General features: G+C 34.4%; 1 protein-coding gene across 2 annotated transcripts; it reads right to left on the bottom strand.

Annotated features, from left to right (window-relative positions):
- Window positions 1–1,373: 1,373 nt before the first annotated feature.
- On the bottom strand, window positions 1,374–20,093 carry LOC126816081 (dihydroorotate dehydrogenase (quinone), mitochondrial). Of its 2 annotated transcripts, XM_050542274.2 has the most exons (10): window positions 19,981–20,093; window positions 6,746–6,955; window positions 6,025–6,224; window positions 5,489–5,565; window positions 5,050–5,151; window positions 4,157–4,344; window positions 3,702–3,821; window positions 2,779–2,932; window positions 2,153–2,312; window positions 1,374–1,814 (listed from the first exon to the last, which is right to left on the bottom strand). In XM_050542274.2, exons 1-10 carry the CDS (start codon window positions 20,011–20,013, stop codon window positions 1,763–1,765), a joined length of 1,296 nt encoding a protein of 431 aa, XP_050398231.1. In that variant the 5' UTR covers window positions 20,014–20,093; the 3' UTR covers window positions 1,374–1,762. The 2 variants fall into 2 exon arrangements, with proteins under 2 accessions (XP_050398231.1, XP_050398233.1); XM_050542276.2 differs by lacking the exon at window positions 5,050–5,151.
- Window positions 20,094–20,251: the final 158 nt, after the last annotated feature.

Genomic DNA, 20,251 nt, shown 5'->3' with positions numbered 1-20,251 from the left:
TTCCATGCGGTAGCTATTGGTGCGTTTGGGCGTCACATGTAACTGGAAATGTTTCTTCTGTTAGGTTCTATAGTGACTTTTTTCGTAGTCATTTGCATATTTTAGTATTATGCCCCCAAAATCAAATATCCCCTACTTTTTTTGAATAGTATATCTAAATTTTTGAAAATCAACAGGATTCTTCATCTCACTAATATAACAATACCCGTACGTTTCATGTCAATCATGAAGCCAAATGTGGACAACAAATGGAAAAACCATTGTGCTTGCAATAAATACAATTCCTTGTTATGAAACAAGCCAACAGTGAGGCTGATGTTCCCCGCCGAAATCCCGAAATTAATAGGTGAAACATATTAATTAATCACACATTTATTTTTTTCAAAAGTATCGAGCAATCAAACTAAACACTAAGTTTCATCACTCTCTATCAGATAGAATCGAGATTATCTTAAAGCATCAACTAATGAAATTGATTAGCTCTGCTTAGCTTCAGCTCGAAATGTTAATCATTGAACTCAGTCAAGACATTCACCTAATGAACATCTACATCAAGTTTAAACATTCTACCTCAATTAAAAGCAATCAAACTGCTTACGCTCTTTAGCCTAAGCAGAAAGTCCTCACCATCGACGCGCTATATCATAAAGCCTGTCATTGAGTCGACTGGCGTGGTTTCGAATCCCCGGTTGTACGTGGCAAGGAGTAGGGTCGCCTGTCCAACCTCGTGGGTTTTCTCCGGGTTTTTCGGTTTCCTATCACTGCTAAACCATATGTTAGTCCCGAAATGACCTAGTTTGTGTCGAGTGGACGTTAAACTCCATTTCTCTCTCTCCTCACCATCGAAATTAGTCAAGGTAACAATATAATGAATCTATATTCAGAGTTTCATCGCTCTCGCTTCATTATACCCAAAGTTATTGTGCTCCAAAGCATCTCTGCTTACCGTAAGCAGACAATGTTCATCATCGAACTCCATCAATTTGAAGGAGAGTCATTGTGTTCCAAAGTCTAGACCAATCAAATTGGTTATCGCTCTGCTTACCCTCAGCAGAAAATGTTCATTATCGAACTTAGTCAAGGTTTTGATGTAATAAAGACATACACCAAGTGTCCTCAATCTCACTTAATTAGAACTATAGTTCAATTAGAAACAGAGTTATTGAGTCCCAAAAAGTGGGACAGACAGACAAACCCATTTTAATAGTCCCCTGCTTTCTTCGAATGCAATCGTCACCAATTTCACTACAATCGGGCACATATGCTTTACGCAGTACTAGGAGGAGTAGGACTGTATAGAGTAAATTAAGAGGTCCAATTTCAATCCAGCACATTGATTGTATATAGAACAGTCCTATATAAGAACTTCAATGTTTCACAACAGTCAACGTTTAAATACTAATTTACAATAACATTAAATTAATGATATAGCATCTTAGTTGATAACATTCAAACTTTACAATCTTCAAAAATATACAGGTTATGGGGCCCTGGACAATTTTATTAATATTTATAAAAGTCGATTGCATCATTTATTTTCATGTTAAAGAGCAGATATCTTACACTGTCAAGAATATCTTGCTTACTAACAAACTTATTACTCTTACCAAGTTCAGAGCAAAGTTTGACTTATGTATTCACTGTATTATCAATTCTGAAGTATTCACCGTAAGTAGAATATCTGATACAATCTAATGTTATCAACATCCAGATACATCAGATGTAGTTAATGTTAAAATCCATCCACTAACAAATGTTTTTATCATCTGTGATTAGCTCCGATGGCTTCTTCTACATTACTATACCCATCAGATCTGTAACAAACAAAATATGTTGACCCCTCAATTTAACAGAAAATATATATCTATAATGAAACTACAAGAAAGTTAAATAAAAAAAATTTCATTGAATTCAAAAGGGTTCTTCACTACACTAATTTGAATAATGCACATACCAGAACCTTTGCAATTGGGAATGTTCACAACATTCTTCAAAGTGAAACAATGGCCATAACTTTAGGAGTAGTTAACTAAAAATGTTGAATTAGGTTCTTCCTTTCACTATGTTGAATAATGCACATAAATTTTCGAACCGACCGAACTTGCTAATGATCAGCAATAATATATGATAGGCTAATAATACAACTACTTACTCTAAATATTGTGCTAATTCTCTTTTGACTTTTTTAACAACTGGTGGACCTTGATATATAAGAGCTGTATATAATTGCACTAAAGAAGCTCCTGCTTTTATCTTTTCATAAGCATCTTTACCATTACTGATACCACCAACACCAATTATAGGTATTTTACCTGAAATAGCAACATGTCATGATAATAATACATCTGAAAAAAATATAAATTTGAGGAAACAATTTGGCATTAGACATCAAATAGGGAAAATACAACAACATGGAAATAAAACTTTGCACAACTTGATGTTGTCTAAGTAACAAATTCTGCATGATGTCAATATGGTCAATTTCTTTCTTAAAATTATATTACACCCAAATTCTAATAAATTTTTAAATTGATAGTTTTTATACAAAGTTGACCCTGTTCAGCATTAATTTTGTGTTATAGCCTTTGAGCATAAATACAGACAACAATTTTTAAAGGTGTACTTTACAGCTATGTTGATTACTCCTTTCCTATATATACATGTACACAATTAATGTTAATGTTCGGACTAGGCAATGGTATCAATAGTTAAAACATTAATAAACAAGGAAAAATCCACCATAACATTTAGCATTATCGGATGAACTATAAACCATACCTTTAGTTAATTTATACATATCACTAATTGTGGAGGTAGAGAGATGTTTTAAAGGATCACCACTGAGTCCCCCGATTTCTTCTTTATGTTTATTTTGTAATGATGGTGGCCGACTAACTGTTGTATTACTAACTATTAAACCATCTACACCACTCTTAAATAAAGAATATATTTATTAAGCATAGCTGACATCTAACTATGTAACTGAGCCCTGGTTTCAGTTACATTTGCCAGTCTTGATCTACATTACACTGCAGTGAAAACTGGAGAGTCAATCAAAGAATATAACCATAATAAACAGTTAAATTTCTCGTTTTTGTTGGCCACTTCTAATCAAATTTTCTATAGCACTTACATAACAAGTAATAAGAATTGATTAATGTGCATGATATGAAATTAAATGAAATCTGGTTTAACGTCCTACTTTTCTGCTCCGATTGGGCTAATGAAGACGGGCATACGCCATACAGTGTGCTATGAGGTAAATCTTGCCCGAACAGCGGCACTACGGCCTACTCTTACATGTATATCGAATTCCAATTGCCAAGGGATCTTTTACGTGCATGCCTACGTGTACACTGGACCTCGGTTTTCTATACCATCCGAACAACTAGACAGCTGTGCTTGTCAGGCCCTCCGTCGTGGACCACTGATAAACTTTCTCGACCAACACAGGGATCAAACCTGCGACCTCCCGGCTAGCGAGCCAGTGTCTTACTCATTTATCCACCATGGCTCTGTGCTTGATAAGGTAAATAGAATGACAACTTCTATGAAAACCTAAAAATCAACATGACCATAACTATATTTCATTGCAGTATTGATATCGTTTATAAACAAGGTTATGTAAATAGGTTGTCAAGTTTAAATAAATATATCTTTTAGTAAGTAAAATTATAAATACAATGTAGGCTACTACTTACATTATTTTTGGAGACAACTGCTGCTATGTCATTTTTGTCTTCAGCAGAAAGATCAGGAGCTATTTTTACTAATAATGGTACCTTTTCCTTTAATCTAAGTTTATCTCTTTCTGCAGATACCTAAAAAGATGATTAAATAAAGAAACACAGTGCTGAAGATCAACTTTGAAAATTTACATACATGTATATGACAGATAGTAATAGTACATTAAATCGATTTTCAATGGAAAGTTTTGGTATACCCGTTTTTATCGTCTGCCGAATGATGCAAAATTTTCAGTTCACCATATCTATGTAAAAACTGATTGAACCATTTTTGGGACTGATATACATGTACCCTTAAAAAAAGTCAACTTTCACAATGCTGCAGTTTACAAGGAATTCAGAATTCCTTTAATGATGATCAACAGATTTAAGGTAGTCTGATGTAAGAAAATCATAAACATTTTATTTACCTTTTCTAGTAATTCTTCTAGTTGTTTTCTACCCTGCATTGCACGTAAACCTGGCGTATTGGGACTAGACACGTTAATAACTAAATAATCAGCTAACTTCCCAAACCTCTTCACACCTTGAGCATAATCTTCTACTGGATATGACGAAAATTTATTTTTACCCAAATTGATGCCCATTATCCCTCTTTCTGAAACATAATTCTGACTAAGTGTAAAGGAAGCACACATAAATATATAGGAGAAACTTTATTCACAATTACAGATTTTACCTTTCACACAGATTTTCAATATAATCCTATTCTCTTATATTATTTTTGTTTCCATCAACACTAATACCGGTAACCCAAAATATTCTTCACAAAAAATAAAGACAGCATCCAAAAGAATATCAAGTCTCTATAGACAGATTAAATTCTTCCACAGCTTTTGAAAAAGGTTTTCATGAAATGGTGCAATTTTTTAGGATTATTTCTAGCAGTTTTAATCACTACACTATTATTATGTTTTAATGTACAAGTACGACCCTATTTTACAGTGTTCTGCACATGATCTGTCAATCTTTTGCAAATTTTTGATAGATCCGAACCAAATATCGGTTTCAACATTCATCTAGGGCAAAAAAAAGCACATAATTACAATTATTGGCAGAAGTAAAATTTGGTCACACTAATAATCTAAACCAATACATATCCTCCATCCTATCGACAAAAAGGATGTACCTTTTATTATTTTATTGTGCAACTTAAATGGTGTTTCAGTCCAGAAATTTATGTTAAGCATATTTCTATTATCTGTCATTGGAGGAAGTAGAATGTTTGACGCTAAAATAATAATTAAGAGAATTATTTATGACCCTTTTATGATAATGATCTGATGACATGTTTTACATGTACCTTTTTTCATTTTATGATCACTCCATGTACGATTATGTTCTGTCCAAAAATTGAGATTTGCTCGATTTCTTTCATCTCCCATATGGGGAATGGTTATTAATTCTAGAAAAAAGATTCCCAGTGAGATATCAAATACATGTAGAAATTTAAATTGAATTGATATTTTTGTTTTAATTATAATCTATTTATTCATTTTAACAAAACTAATTAATTTTGATATACTGTATATAAAATAATGACAGAATAGAATACTATACAAAACTAAAAGCACAACTCAGACAAAAAGAAAATAAACAACAATCCACGAACCTAACTGAACCTAATACGGTCCCATAACCAATGGTGGTCACTGCACTCATTGCTGTTTTTTTTATGTTTTTTTTGTTTTTTAAATCGTCCACTACATCACACCATAATTGTCAAATCAATAACGACTAACCTGAAACCACATGTTCATCTTCTCTATATCTTAATCTGTTAACAACTACTTCATGACCATCACTATTAAATCCATACCTAAAAGCACACAAATGAAGAAATGTTACTTATCACTATGTTAACTTCTCCATATTGTCACAATACATATTTTTGTGGCACCTACTAATATTACAGCTTCTGTTTATTTTAGCTTACACATACAGAAACAGTTTAACGCTATGCTTTGAAATCTATGATCGATATTATTAACCCATAATGAATGATACTTTGTCAATGTTAAATGGCAGACAAGGGCATAAACTAAATAAGGTATAACTGTTATTGTAGCTTACATTTTACAAGCAAGTTACCTCTTTGTAGTGGCCAGTTCATTGTTTTATCAATTGGCTTTTTCAAACATCAGTTAAGGTCTCTGTCATAAAACTGCACTAAAATTTCAGTTTCTAGATAATTTACAATTGATAGTAAAAATGTTATGAATATACATGTAAGTTTTTCATGCCAGTAGATTTAAAACTGCTGTTTATGGAATTTTACCTATTTATTACACCCCTATCTTCCACCAACCTAAACACTCTTGGTTTAGGATTTCCTTCCTGGGGTGCCGGTGTTATACTTCCAACTTCAACAAAACCAAAACCCATTTTCAATAAACCATCTACAGCTTCACCATGTTTGTCAAAACCAGCTGCTAATCCAACAGGATTCGTGAATGTTTTACCCCATAATTTACTTTGCTTAAAAAGTACAAAATATATGTGAAAATTTACTGTATATTTTATCTACATGTATGTAAAAGTACAAGTTTTTGGCCCTGATACCATAAAATACAGTTATGGTGTGCTCATCTGTTAGAAACTAATATATTATCTTTGAAAAATAACCCTTTGTCAGCCTATTTCAAACCGCATGGTTTTGTCCTCAAATTGTATACATGTACATGTATTTTGGACCCCCTACAACCCCAAAGTAAAACAGCTAAAGGCATTCTATACATTTATATAGAGAGTGTTCAGCACTAGAAATTTTAATAAACTATTAAAGGCTCATTATTTAATTAATCTATAAGATGATCAACATTTATATCATCAAAATTACCACCTTTCCCCCCAATTCCTGGCATTGGGTCCCACAGTCTTTAAATTAAAATAGTACATATTTCTATCTTTTGAGATAAATAAATGTGAACAATCTGGCTTGTTTGGCCTTTAATAGTCTGATAATTAATGGTAAACTTATAACATGTTTCTGTACATACCAGTAAAGGAGGATCAGCCAAACTCTGTCTTGGCACCAACTTATATTTCGCCATTTTTATAGCTAAATTATGTGCAGTTTCTGCATCCAGAAGCCTCATTGCAGGCATAACCATATTTTCATAAAATTTTGCATCTCCTCTATACAGAGAAAAACCAAAAAAGGTCAATGTTCCACCTCCACATACAACAACCATCTGTTTCAGTTGTTTCTGTTTTAAAATATAATATACAGTTAATGTTTACATAAACAACTGATATTGGAAAACCATTAAATAAACAGCAAAATTTATCACAATATTAAATTGGTTGACCATCCAAAATAATATTAAACAAGCCAACAGTGTGGCTGATGTCCCCCGCCGAAATCCCAAAATAAATTAATGACACATATTAATTAATTGCTCATTTATTTTTTTCAAAAGTACCAAGCAATCAAACTCGTGGAAATACATGGATATATTTTTTTTTTCTCTACTAGCACTACATATATTTTCACCTTATTTACCTACAGTATAAAACTATACATGTCATTGATCATGTATGGTCCAATGCAATATTTTTACTCTAAACAGATAGGTTGGTAGGGAACGAAACATACGCCCACAGCAGATAAATCGTCCGGGCAGTCAAGAGTTGTCGCATATTTTCACTTGTCGGTAATGAACCATTTATAATACACTAAAATCTGATTAAGAGTAACAACTCATTAAGTAATTATTAGAAAATAATAAGAATTTGTTTGGCCCAAGCTAACATTCAGTATACAAAACATTTAATATCGTGAATTTAGCTGTTCAAGTTATCAAAAATCATTGAAAATCAATATACTTGTTTGTCTGTGTATCAATCTAAAGTCAATCGAAACGATATAGACATCGTTCGAACTGGAGTGACGACAATATTTCAATGTGGGCGTATAAAAATACATTAATTCCCTTCCATCTATTCTTTCACTTTATTTTCTCCCTTTCAGATGCATTATTTGTTGATATGTTGGTCTAAAGTGATTGAGAACTTCGAGAAGATTTAAATTTCAATTTTTATGCTAAGTTTCATGTGGAAAGCCAGGTAGATGGACATGTACAAAGTCAAAACTGACATCATGATGCAGTATAACGATACATGTACGCTGGCCTCGCACAACTAGGCTGTTACCCCCCTCAAGATTTTATGCGAGAGAGAGAGAGAGAGAGAGAGAGATGGGGTTTAACGTCCACTCGACACAAACTAGGTCATTTCGGGACTAACATATAGTTTAATTTTATTTCAATAATTCGCTTGCGCGTAGGGGTCTTTAGCAGTGGATGGAAACCGAAGGACCCGGAGAAAACCCACGAGATTGGAGATTTTATGCCATAATTGTGACATATTTAACTCCTTTTCAGTAATACAATTAAAATCTACGCGATGCTCAATAAAAGTTGCAAAGACATGTAGCTTGAATTGAACACTGAAGTCTATGGAGATTCTGGTGGTCACTCAAAGTTCCGCATGATTTTTCAGCATGGTTTCTCCTTGTCAGTAATTAAGAAACATAGGGGAGGAGGTGGAATTATAAATGCCATTGTCCTGAAAAATTTCCCTTATAGCACACTGCATAGCTTATGCCCATCTTCATTAGCCCAGGTGGTGCTGAAAATTGAAGCTGTTGGTGTGTCCGAAGTCCAGTAAATAAATATTAGCCTTATTCTAAGTATTACATGTAGATGTTTAAGTGTCCTACCTGTTGTGTAAATTATCCATTACATCCTATTTTACTTGTCCAGAGGGTTCGGAAATATTTTTAAATCCAAGTCACATTTGAAAAGGTTTACGTTAGGCTTTTCAAATCATTTAGTTGAATTTTTCCAATTTTTTAAATTAGGTGTGTTAAGATGAAATTTGTATCATCAATTAATTGGAATACTGTAAAATAGTACAATTTGTTGACCAGAATAAAGATTGGGACATATTATTCTGTAACAACAAGAGTGGTATTGAGCCTTTAATAAAAATTTCCAAAAATAAAACTGAAAGAAACTACTGAATCTGGGGAGAAAACTTTAATAGACCCCCCTGTGACAGGAGCCCCCAGTCCAATGGCGAGTCCCCAAGTCCAATAATAGGGCCCCTGAATTGGGGAAAAGGGCCACTCTGACTTCAGTGCAAGGGCCCCTGAGTTCAAGGGCTCTGAATCGGAAGAAAGGACCGGTTTTCATAGTAAGGCAGATGCGTCACCCCATCATTCATCAGGCCAAGTAAGCGATACCAAGTTCTCATTTGTTTTTGTATCTTTGTTCAAGATAAAATGCACTGCATAAACGTTTGTTATGATGATGGGTTATGATGATGGGAGCCTGTTTATATCAACATTCCTCAATATATACTTGCTATCAGGATTTACCAGGCCCCGGGATCAATTTAGTTGATAGTATATCAGTATGTATGTTTGCTGTTTGTTACTTGCAATGTCTGTGTATCTTGTCCCGTCTGCAGGTCTGTCTTAAAGATATTGGATTATGCGTGGTGCCATCCTCGTGTGTTCCACTACTGTCATATTAAGATTTAAAGAACAATTAAATTTCAAACATTTGCTTTGCTTAATATCTTTCAAACAAATTTATCCAACAAATGAAATAACTTTTCACTTAATATCTGGAGACCCTCCAGCTGACGCCACTGTTGCAGCGCCTAAAGCTTGTGGATGATCTTGATCTCGAAGCAGTCATCAACATTTTCGCAAGTCAGAAAGCTTGAAAGAAACTTATTATGTAATATATGTTGCATGTCCATCATCTCATTATTATTAGTGATCCGATATTTTACGGGTCATTTTTGTTTCCAAGGAGTAGGTTATTAACCATTGCAACAGCACTCTCCAATTAGAGTTCAGGTCAAAGTTTTAAATGACAGAAATATTGTTTTTAAATATTTTGTGAAAATATACATAAAATGCTACAACAAAAAATTTTTTTCATCAAAAGATTCTAATTAGATCCAAAGTTATGGAATTTTAAAATACAAGATCGACGTTAATAATGTAATCAAAATGCAGTCAATGTGTGGCATGGCACCAAAATAAGTGCTTTTCAGTCATATGTGAGTGACGTCATAATTAGAGAAGTCCATTTTTATCTGGCAAAATTTCCCTTATAGCACACTGCATGGTGTATGCTTGGTGCAGAAGGAGAGCTGTTAAACCAAATTGGGCCCTTCGGAACGAGTCAGCTCTGTTGGCCGATCCTTTAATCTGCCCCTGTTAATTAAAGATACATTATGGGAGATAAGATAAAGAGATGGCAGTTCTCGCTATAATAGTTAAAAACTAGATAGTGTAAAGGTAATTTGCTGAAAATTTCAGTCAAATTGATCCACTATGAGCCGAGAAAGAAGCCAGTGAAATTTTTGCATAGTCTCGGTTATCATTACTAAAATCATTAATATAAACAGCATAGTCTCGATTATCCACTTTTTCTGATTTAATTATCTTTGGCCGTTAGCGGCATATGGGAATCTAATCCAGCCTACATCGAGAGTTTATTATGGTCTGGATAAGTTAATTAATGTCTAATTGATAATTTAGATAACATTTCTGGCCTAAAGAAAGACTTGTAATAAGCAGATTTTGCTCTTGCATAATGCATGTTTAAGTGATATTCAGATTTCTTTTTCATTTAATTAACCCTGATAGTGAGGGCCCGACTAATCACCGGAATTCACTTACAATCACTGAAATTCACTTACAATCACCGGAATTCACTTAAAAAAACCCTGATTCTTCCCACAAAACTAACTTATTTTAAATGCATAATACATTACAATATAACGAAAAACTATTTTGATCTCTCCACAGACCTGATGAAGGCGCCGCAGGTGTATTTATTTGAAAGACTACCGGAATTCATTTCAATTTTTATGCATCATGATTATGATAACGTAGGGCGCGTTGAATTACCCAATAACTCCAAAACAACACCCAGTAACTCCAAAAATGTTGACTGTGGAAACACAAAAAAATAATTTAGTTGAATTTAAGAAGCCTCACTGCTTTGTGCCCAAATCAGAGGTATTATGATATATATAGTGCAATAAACAATTCAATATTATAGCTATAGTTATTTATTTATATTTACAAATTTTGTCAATTGTCACTTTTGGTCATTAACATCGTAACAGGTTTTGAAATAAATAAATGAAATCAATTTAGATAAGTACCGCTGACAATTAATTGTCTCTGCTCCGAGTATTCACATGTTATCATAGTTTATTATGTTGTGATTATATGTGATTTGTCACCTTTTACAATGACAATATTTAAATTTAATATGATTCATAAATCCGATATTAAAGGGCGACTACTAAACATGTGGAGAAAATCTTGTAACTCGTCATATTTCAAAATTATTAGACATAGAATTTGAGTTGTTTTAAAACAATTATGTGTAGAACCTATTTGTAATTCATCAAAAAGTCTCTTTTATCAGCATTTCTGTCATAATTTTAATTTACAATATTATTTGACCAAATTTATTCCATGTAAATATGCTAATTGTAGTGATGGTCCGATATGGCACCTATCGGTTTTACCAATAACAGATATTGACAGCAAAATATACTCTTCAAAAAAAGTAGGGGATATACATGTACCTATGCAGGTTGTGATATGATAAATAGTAAATAGTCTTGGACACTTGACATGCTTTGAGAGTATGTTCACAGATGAAGAACTTGTCGCCCCAACAGAACCACTGAGCTGCACATACACGTAGGAGGGGTTCATTGTCAAATTTGACACTTCAGGGAAGGGTTGATGAAAACTGACGCGTGCTGGTTTATCTATCCATGTTAGCATTCCGATCGGTTCTTGCATAAGATTTACTTATTAGCATATCTTTGCTTTAGTGTGTTACGTTTATTTTCATCGGGAGACGTGTTCGTTGACGTCAACGTCAACCGACAACACTGCAAGAATTGGCCGTGGCACTGCAAGGGGAGTGGGTAAGATTGCCCCAAATCGTGATTGGACGGTTGATTAGGAGCATGCCACGACAAATTGCTGAATGTCTGAGGATTGGTGGAGCAATTACTCATTATTAAGACAAAATTCAAAAACGTCCATTTTCACTTTTGACGGTGTATCTCTTTGCGAGTGAAATGGGACCGTCAGATAAGTCGCCCATATGAACTGTTTTTGTTCATGTGTAGGCAATTGGCCTGTTATTAACATACACTGGTTACCTCTAATAAAAATAGCAGTGCATTTCTGCAGTTTTGTATTGTTTCTGAATATCCACTACTTTTTTTTAAGAGTATATATCAGCCGATACAGATACAATTACCGATAGTGGTGGATATAAAACTATTACACATTAAAATGTCTCGAATGGCATGATAATCTATGTAGATATATATGTATGTATTTGTTAGTCGAGAATGCATGGTACTATTTTACCTCGGGAATCAAACATGAATGCTGTGTTTTTTGAAGTAATAAAATTGGGTCACGCTTCCTATGCAATCAAAAATACAGTCCACCTATTATTATGAACTTAATTATTTGCTGTATCATTAATGAATAAAGTTGAGATTATCATATTTTAAGTGTTGATTACGATATAATTCCCTAGAGTGATCGGCACCTGTATGTCAATAATAGATGTCGGAATGGTTCATGCGGTAATGAATGAAACAACAAAGTGATAGCTTCCTGAAACGTGACACTCTCCCGCCATTTCTAGAACTATAGTTAAAAATAAAACCATCTAACGGGAACTTATTTGTTGGTAGTATAATCTATATTATAAGTTATTATTTATTGATACAAATTTATTGGACAAATAACTATTGTGAGGACCATTGTTTATTTCATATACCGGTAGTTAATAAATTTGTTAATACTTATCAGAAACAATTTAAACAAGCCGACAGTGAGGCTGATGTCCCCGATCGAAATCACATTAATTAATCGCACATTTATTTTTTTAAAAAGTATCAAGCAATCAAACCGATTATCAATTATACACCAAGTTTCATCACTCTCTATCAGATAGAATCAAAGTTATCTGGTCCCAAAGCATCGACCAATAAAATTGCTTAGCTCTGTTTAGTTTTAGCTTGAAATGTTATTCATTGAACTCGGTCAAGACATTCACCTAATGAACATCTACATCAACTTCAAGTTTAAACATTCTACCTCAATTAAAAGCAGAGTTGTTATGTTCCAAAATCTTGACCAATCAAATTGCTTATCGATCCTTAGTCTAAACAGAAAATTCTCATCATCAAAATTAGTCAAGGTAATGATATAATGAATCTATACTGGGAGCTTCATAACTCTCCCTTAATTAAAACCAAAGTTATTGGCCCCAAAGCATCAACAAATCAGATTGCTTATCTCTGCTTACCGTAAGCGGACACTGTTTATCATCAAACTCCATCAAGGCATTCACCTAATGAATGCCTACAACAAGTTTGAACATTCTACCTCAACTAGAAGGTATTTATTGTGTTCCAAAGTCTCGACAAATCAAATTGCTTATCGCTCTGATTACCCTAAGCAGAAAACGCTTATTATGGAACTTAGTCAAGGTATTGATGTGATAAAACTATACACCAAGTGTCCTCACTCTCACTTAAAGGAGCTAAGTCTTTAACTCAATATCATCCAAAATCTTCGACATTGAAAACACGAATTATTTGTCAATTTTAATCAACATTGATGTTGTGATCTTACCGGAAAAAGGTGGGCTTCTGATATCCAATAATTAAGACAAAATAAACATTTTCCCATTGGTACACGAATCGTGTACCATGGTGCATTTCAGCGCCACTTTTAACAAGGGACCCGTAGAAAGAGGCTAGATATATTCCACAAGTCATGTCAAACGGTGATGTCATATTCTTGTCACCACGGTCTGTCAAGACCCTACAATTCCCTCTCTATGGGTTACCTTAACATTGATACGACATCTTAGAGCATAGTCCTCTTAACGAGTATGTATTCTAATAAGAATGAGACTGAATGGAATAATGTGTCCTAATGGTAATGTATTAATATTATAAGCCTATCTTCTATGTCTATAATCTTCTTTGTATTCTTTTGATATTTTAATCTGTGTCTAAATTGTTGTGTTTATGTTAATTGTAATATAGGTATCTAGGGGCTACATCTTCATAGATATAAATATGGAGATGGCCCATGAAGGAATCAAGTTAGGTAGAAGACACAGGTAACAGGCTACATTTAACTTAGGCCAACTCTTGAAATTATACCTCTTAGTTGTGCATAATTCTATATAGTTATAATTTAGTTCTGTGTAATGTCTGTTATAATTGTTATTACTGTATCTACATAAAGTTCTACAACTAACTGAATCAAGTGTTATGATCTATGATGAATAGCCAACAGTACCAAGAACCAAGCTGGTTACATGGATTTTAATCTGTGTTTAAATTGTTGTGTTTATGTTAATTGTATTATAGGTATCTAGGGGCTACATCTTCATAGATATAAATATGGAGATGGCCCCATGAAGGAATCAAGTTAGGTAGGAGACACAGGTAACAGGCTACATTTAACCTAGGCCAACTGTTGAAATTATACCTCTTAGTTGTGCATAATTCTATATAGTTATAATTTAGTTCTGTGTAATGTCTGTTATAATTGTTATTACTGTATCTACATAAAGTTCTACAACTAACTGAATCAAGTGTTATGATCTATGATGAATAGCCAACAGTACTAAGAACCAAGCTGGTTACATTCTTATCAGGAGAGCATGCGCAATAAATACTATCGGCATATAGTGGAATAACTAGACGCTAGAGATTGCCATTGGATTGAGACTTCTGGCGTATTTCTCCGAATATAACTGATTAGAAATTGCAGTAAAACAGAAACGATTGAATGTAAATCAGTTCATATACATTCACATTACATTAGTATATACATTGCGACCCATTTGTGTCAATTTCTAGATCCAAAATATTAGCGATTTAGCTCCTTTAATTAGAACTAAAGTAATATTGTTGCAAAGCATCAACCAATTGCTTATCTCTGCTTACCCTAAGCAGAAAATTCTCATCTTAGAACTCCATCAAGGGATTCACCTAATAAACACCTACGCATGTGAGAACATTCTAGCTCAATTAGAATGAGAGTTATTGTGTTCCAAAGTCTTGACCAATCAAATTGCTTATTGCTTTGCTTACCCTGGCCAGAAAATGCTCATTATCAAACTTAGTCAAGGTATTAATGTAATAAAACTATATACCGGTACCAAATTTCATCACTCTCACTTAATCAGAACTAAAGTTATCGTGTCCCAAAGCATCAACCAATCAAATTGCTTATCTCTCCTTACCCTAAGCAGAAAATGCTCATCTTCGAACTCCATCAAGGCATTCACCTAATAAACACCTACACCACGTTTGAACATTCTGGCTCAATTAGAAGGAGCGTTATTGTGTTCCAAAGTCTAGGCCAATCAAATTGCTAATCGCTCTGCTTACCCTGAGCAGAAAATGCTCATTATCGAACTTAGTCAAATGATGTAATGAAAGTATACACCAAGGTTCATCACTCTCACTTAATTAGAACTAAAGTTATCGTGTCCCAAACCATCAACCAATCAAATTGCTTATCTCTGCTTACCCTAAGCAGAAAATGCTCATCTTCGTACTCCATCAAGGCATTGACCTAATAAACACCTACACAAAGTTTGAACATTCTAGCTCAATTAGAAAGAGAGTTATTGTGTCCCAAAAAATGTGACGGACAGACAGACAGACAGACGAACCCATTTTAATAGGCCCTTGCTTTCTTCGAAAGGCGGGGGACAATAAAAAATTCAATAGCCTAATTAGGTATTGTTCTAGTTTGTGATCAGCACACACTGAAAACAGATCGAAGAGGCGTCTCCGCGATGTACTGCCCGATTTTGATCATCATGCAATTGGCTTATTCCCTATTCCAATCAAAAGTTTTATCGGACGGATTGTTGTACGGTAATGTCTGTCTGCACATGCGCGGAAATGGTATTCTCAAAAATCGGATTGAGAGAACTGAACTCTCAAACAGTGTGTGAATAAGGATTTAAACCAGCGGCTGCCAGGCAGGATACGCCCACATTTTCGAGAGATGGATAGAGAACAAGCTAAAAAGAAAATGATTTTTCCTACAATCAAGGGCCATCATTTAGGAAATTACAATTCGATATGTGCAAATATCGAAAGGAACCGAGATCTTTGTGTTATAAACTTACATTTCAAGTTTCAACAAAATCAGATTAAAATTGTGACCTCTATAGGGTCCACAGCCTTGATATACCATATTTTTACGCTATTTGAGAACGAACGGTGGCCATTTTGTCTGTCAATTTTCACAAAATTCGAACTTAGCCTTCCTTAGGGTGTAACGGTGATATATTAATACAGTTTTTTTAATCGGATAAAAATTATGTCCTCTATAAGGTCCACAAGCTAAAAACGCGATTTTCGTACAATCAGGGGCCATAATTCAGAAAGTTACAGTCCGATATGCGCGAATATCGAAAGGAACCGAGATCTTTGGGTTATAAACTTACATTTCAAGTTTCAACAAAATCGGATAAAAATTGTGACCTCTATAGGGTCCACAAGCTAAAAAAGTGATTTTTCGTACAATCTTCGATCTTCTCGAAGTGAATTCTGGTGTTTTAAAGTAATTTATTATTAATGTAAAATACAAGAAATTACGAAGGTCTTAAGTGCGAAATCTGATATTTTGAAAGTGAATTCCGGTGTTTTAAAGAAATTTATTATTAATGTAAAATATTAGTAAATACAAAGATCTTAAGTGCGAATTCCGATATTTTGAAAGTGAATTCCGGTGTTTATATATTTTAAAGTAATTTATTAAGTAAAATATTAGTAAATACGAAGGTCTCAAGTGCGAATTCCGATATGTTGAGACTGAATTCCGATGTTTATATGTTTTCAAAGTGAATCCTGGTGATTTAAATAGTACATGTAAGTGCAGGAGGACCGCACTACACGCAAAACAAACCAGCGGCTGCCAGGCAGGATACGCCCACATTTTCGAGAGATGGATAGAGAACAAGCTAACAAGAAAGTGATTTTTCCTACAATCAAGGGCCATAATTCAGGAAATTACAATTCGATATGCGTGAATATCGAAAGGAACCGAGATCTTTGGGTTATAAACTTACATTTCAAGTTTCAACAAAATCGGATAAAAATTGTGACCTCTATAGGGTCCACAACCTTGATATACTTTACCCTATTTGAGAAAGAACGGCAGCCATTTTGTCTGTCAATTTTGGGCCGATTTTCACGAAATTCGAACTCAGTCGTCCTTATGGTGTAACGGTGATATAATAAAACGTTTTTTTAAATCAGATAAAAATTATAACCTCTATAGGGTCCACAAGCTAAAAACGTGATTTTTCGTACAATCAGGGGCCATAATTCAGGAAGTTAAGGTCCGGTATGCGCGAATATCGAAAGGAACCGAAATCTTTGGGTTATAAACTTACATTTCAAGTTTCAACAAAATCGGATAAAAATTGTGACCTTTATAGAGTCCACAACCTTGATATACCATATTTTTACGCTATTTGAGAACGAACGGTGGCCATTTTGTGCCGATTTTCACAAAATTCGAACTCAGCCGTCCTAAGGGTGTAACGGTGATATAATAATAAGTTTTTTTTAAATCGGATAAAAATTATGACCTCTATAGGGTCTACAAGCTAAAAACGCGATTTTTCGTACAATCAGGGGCCATAATTCAGGAAGTTACGGTCTGATATGTGCGAATATCGAAAGGAACCAAGATTTTTGGGTTATAAACTTACATTTCAAGTTTCAACAAAATCGGATAAAAATTGTGACCTCTATAGTGACCACAACCTTGATATACCGTACTTTTACGCTATTTGAGAACGAACGGCGGCCATTTTGTCTGTCAATTTTAGGCCGATTTTCACGAAATTCGAACTCAGCCATCCTTACGGTGTAACAGTGATATAATAATACGTTTTTTTAAATCGGATAAAAATTATGACCTCTATAGGGTCCACAAGCTAAAAACACGATTTTTGGTACAATCAGGGGCCATAATTCAGGAAGTTACGGTCCGATATGCGGGAATATCGAAAGGAACCGAGATCTTTGGATTATCAACTTAGATTTCAAGTTTCAACAAAATCGGATAAAAATTGTGACCTCTAGTGTTCACAACATTGATATACCATATTTTTTACGCTATTTGAGAACGAACGGCGGCCATTTTGTCTGTCAATTTCGGGCCGATTTTCACGAAATTCGAACTCAGCCATCTTTAGGGTGTAACGGTGATATAATTGAACGTTTTTTTAAATCGGATAAAAATTATGACCTCTATAGGGTCCACAAACTAAAAACACGATTTTTGGTACAATCAGGGGCCATAATTCAGGAAGTTACGGTCCGATATGCGCGAATATCGAAAGGAACCGAAATCTATGAATTATCAACTTAGATTTCAAGTTTCAACAAAATCGGATAAAAATTGTGACCTCTATAGACTCCACAAGCTAAAAACGTGATTTTTCGTACAAACAGGGGCCATAATCCATGAAGTTTCGATCCGATACATGCCAATATCGAAAGGAACCGAGATCTTTTGGAGATAAACCTATATTTCAAGTTTCGTCAAAATCGGATAAGAATTGTGATCTGTAGAGTGTCCACAAACAAATTGTGGACGGACGGATGTCCGGACGGACAGGGGCGACGGCATAATACGTCCACATGAAAATGTGGGCGTATAAAAACTACAAGATAAACCTGCGGACAAGACCGAAAATAGACATTGTAATTCATTATTAATGTAAAAATATTAGTAAATACGAAGGTTTTAAGTACAAATTCCGATATGCTGGAAGTGAATTCTGGTGTTTATATGCTTTGAATGTGAATTCCGGTGATTTTATGTTTTAAAGTAATTCAATATTAATGGAAAATATAAGTAAATAGGAAGATTCTATGGGCGAATTCTAATATCTTCAATGTGAATTCCGGTGATTGTAAGTGAATTCCGGTGATTGTACATGTACATGTAAGTGAATTCCAGTGTGACAGTTTGAACTGACTCCTGGTGCATGTTTGCTCCTAAGCACTAGTGCATGTCCAAAACTGTTGTTTGCGCTAACAACGAAGTTATATCTACTTCCATTGGTGTGAGATGGTTCCTGATCACTGATCAGTTCAGGAAAAAGTATTATGTATTTGGTTAGAGTTTTATCATTAATAAACATACTTGTTAACGTGATTAGCTGTTGTTTTAGTGATCAGTAGTTACACGATCAACGGATCTTTAAGTTGATGGGCTTGAAATTGCTACTTCTATCGTTCGTGATTTGTTGCCGTTGGGTACTTTTTAGTGATTAGTCGTTACACTTTTTGATGTTTTAGCTATGTTTTAATAATTAACTATTTTGCAGATTGAATATTGGCCTTTATATGATTAGGATTTCTCTGTATCATTGCTATTTTAATTTTGTACTTGTAATTTTAACAACTTCAAAATATAGCCTATCTGTTTTATTACTCAAATTAGGGGTTTCAGGTCATGTGACATTAGCGTGAAATCTGACAGTCAGCGATTCTGAATTACTGTTTTATTTAAAAGTATTAGGCCTACTCGCAATTGTATTGTAAAAGTTTAATATCAACCTCAATATCTGCAAAAGATACCGTTTATGTACTGAAGACGCTCGCGGGAAAATACCGCTCTGACGTCAGGCGGCCAGGGATTTTCCATCAACGCGAATTGCTACGGCTCACTGTAATAGTGAATCCGCGCCTTAGTCCATTTGTATTTCTACTTTTTATCGAAATAAACAAACAATAGAAACTTGATCGACACCCTCTGATAGTAATACTATAGTGTAGAAACCGATTTGACCGTAACAAAATCTTAGGTGAAATCATATCACGGGGAGTCAATGCACACCGTGTCCATAACGGTGTGAGCTGACTCCTACAACCACACATGCGCTAAACGGTAATCACACACTAGTAACCATCTCACACTGTAACACCGGTGATAGTCTATGACTCTATCCGTGATGCCGATGGTGAGATGTCAGATGCCTGAGATGGTCTTTCGTATTTTTATGATATGTTGTAAATTTTCACCGGCAATTTCCAAACTCCAGATGGCAATAATAAAAGGCAGGGCTACTTTTCACTCAAATTCATCTAAACCTACCACAAAAACACTGCTATTACTTGCCCCACTCATATTAGTGCACACAGTCAAAATGGAACTTTATAATTCGCAGGTGCCCTTTCGTGTTATGTTTTTGTTGTGTAACAGTCAAGAATAGGTTCCTATAGCATAGTTTCGCATCCGATAAGATAAAGATAAGATGTTTATTGCATCAAGATATGCAATTTAAATAAAAGCTTATTTTACATCTTTAGCATACGGGTTTCTATAAACATATGATAATCTTTGACATTCATAATTTTATAATCTG

This window comes from Patella vulgata, chromosome 3 (assembly GCF_932274485.2).
Source record: "Patella vulgata chromosome 3, xgPatVulg1.2, whole genome shotgun sequence".
NCBI lineage: Eukaryota > Metazoa > Mollusca > Gastropoda > Patellidae > Patella > Patella vulgata.
This window is presented reverse-complemented; position numbering and strand designations above follow the sequence as displayed.

What these genes read in the sequence shown, in the direction of transcription:
- LOC126816081 (XM_050542274.2), bottom strand. Translation starts at nt 20,013, where the DNA reads ATGAGTGGGGCAAGTAATAGCAGTGTTTTTGTG. An exon ending in GATAGGGGTGTAATAAATAG is followed by an intron (nt 5,566 to 6,024) that starts GTAAAATTCCAT and finishes GTGTGCTTTTAG; the next exon opens with GTATGGATTTAATAGTGATG. An exon ending in TAGAAGAATTACTAGAAAAG is followed by an intron (nt 3,822 to 4,156) that starts GTAAATAAAATG and finishes TCATCTTTTTAG; the next exon opens with GTATCTGCAGAAAGAGATAA.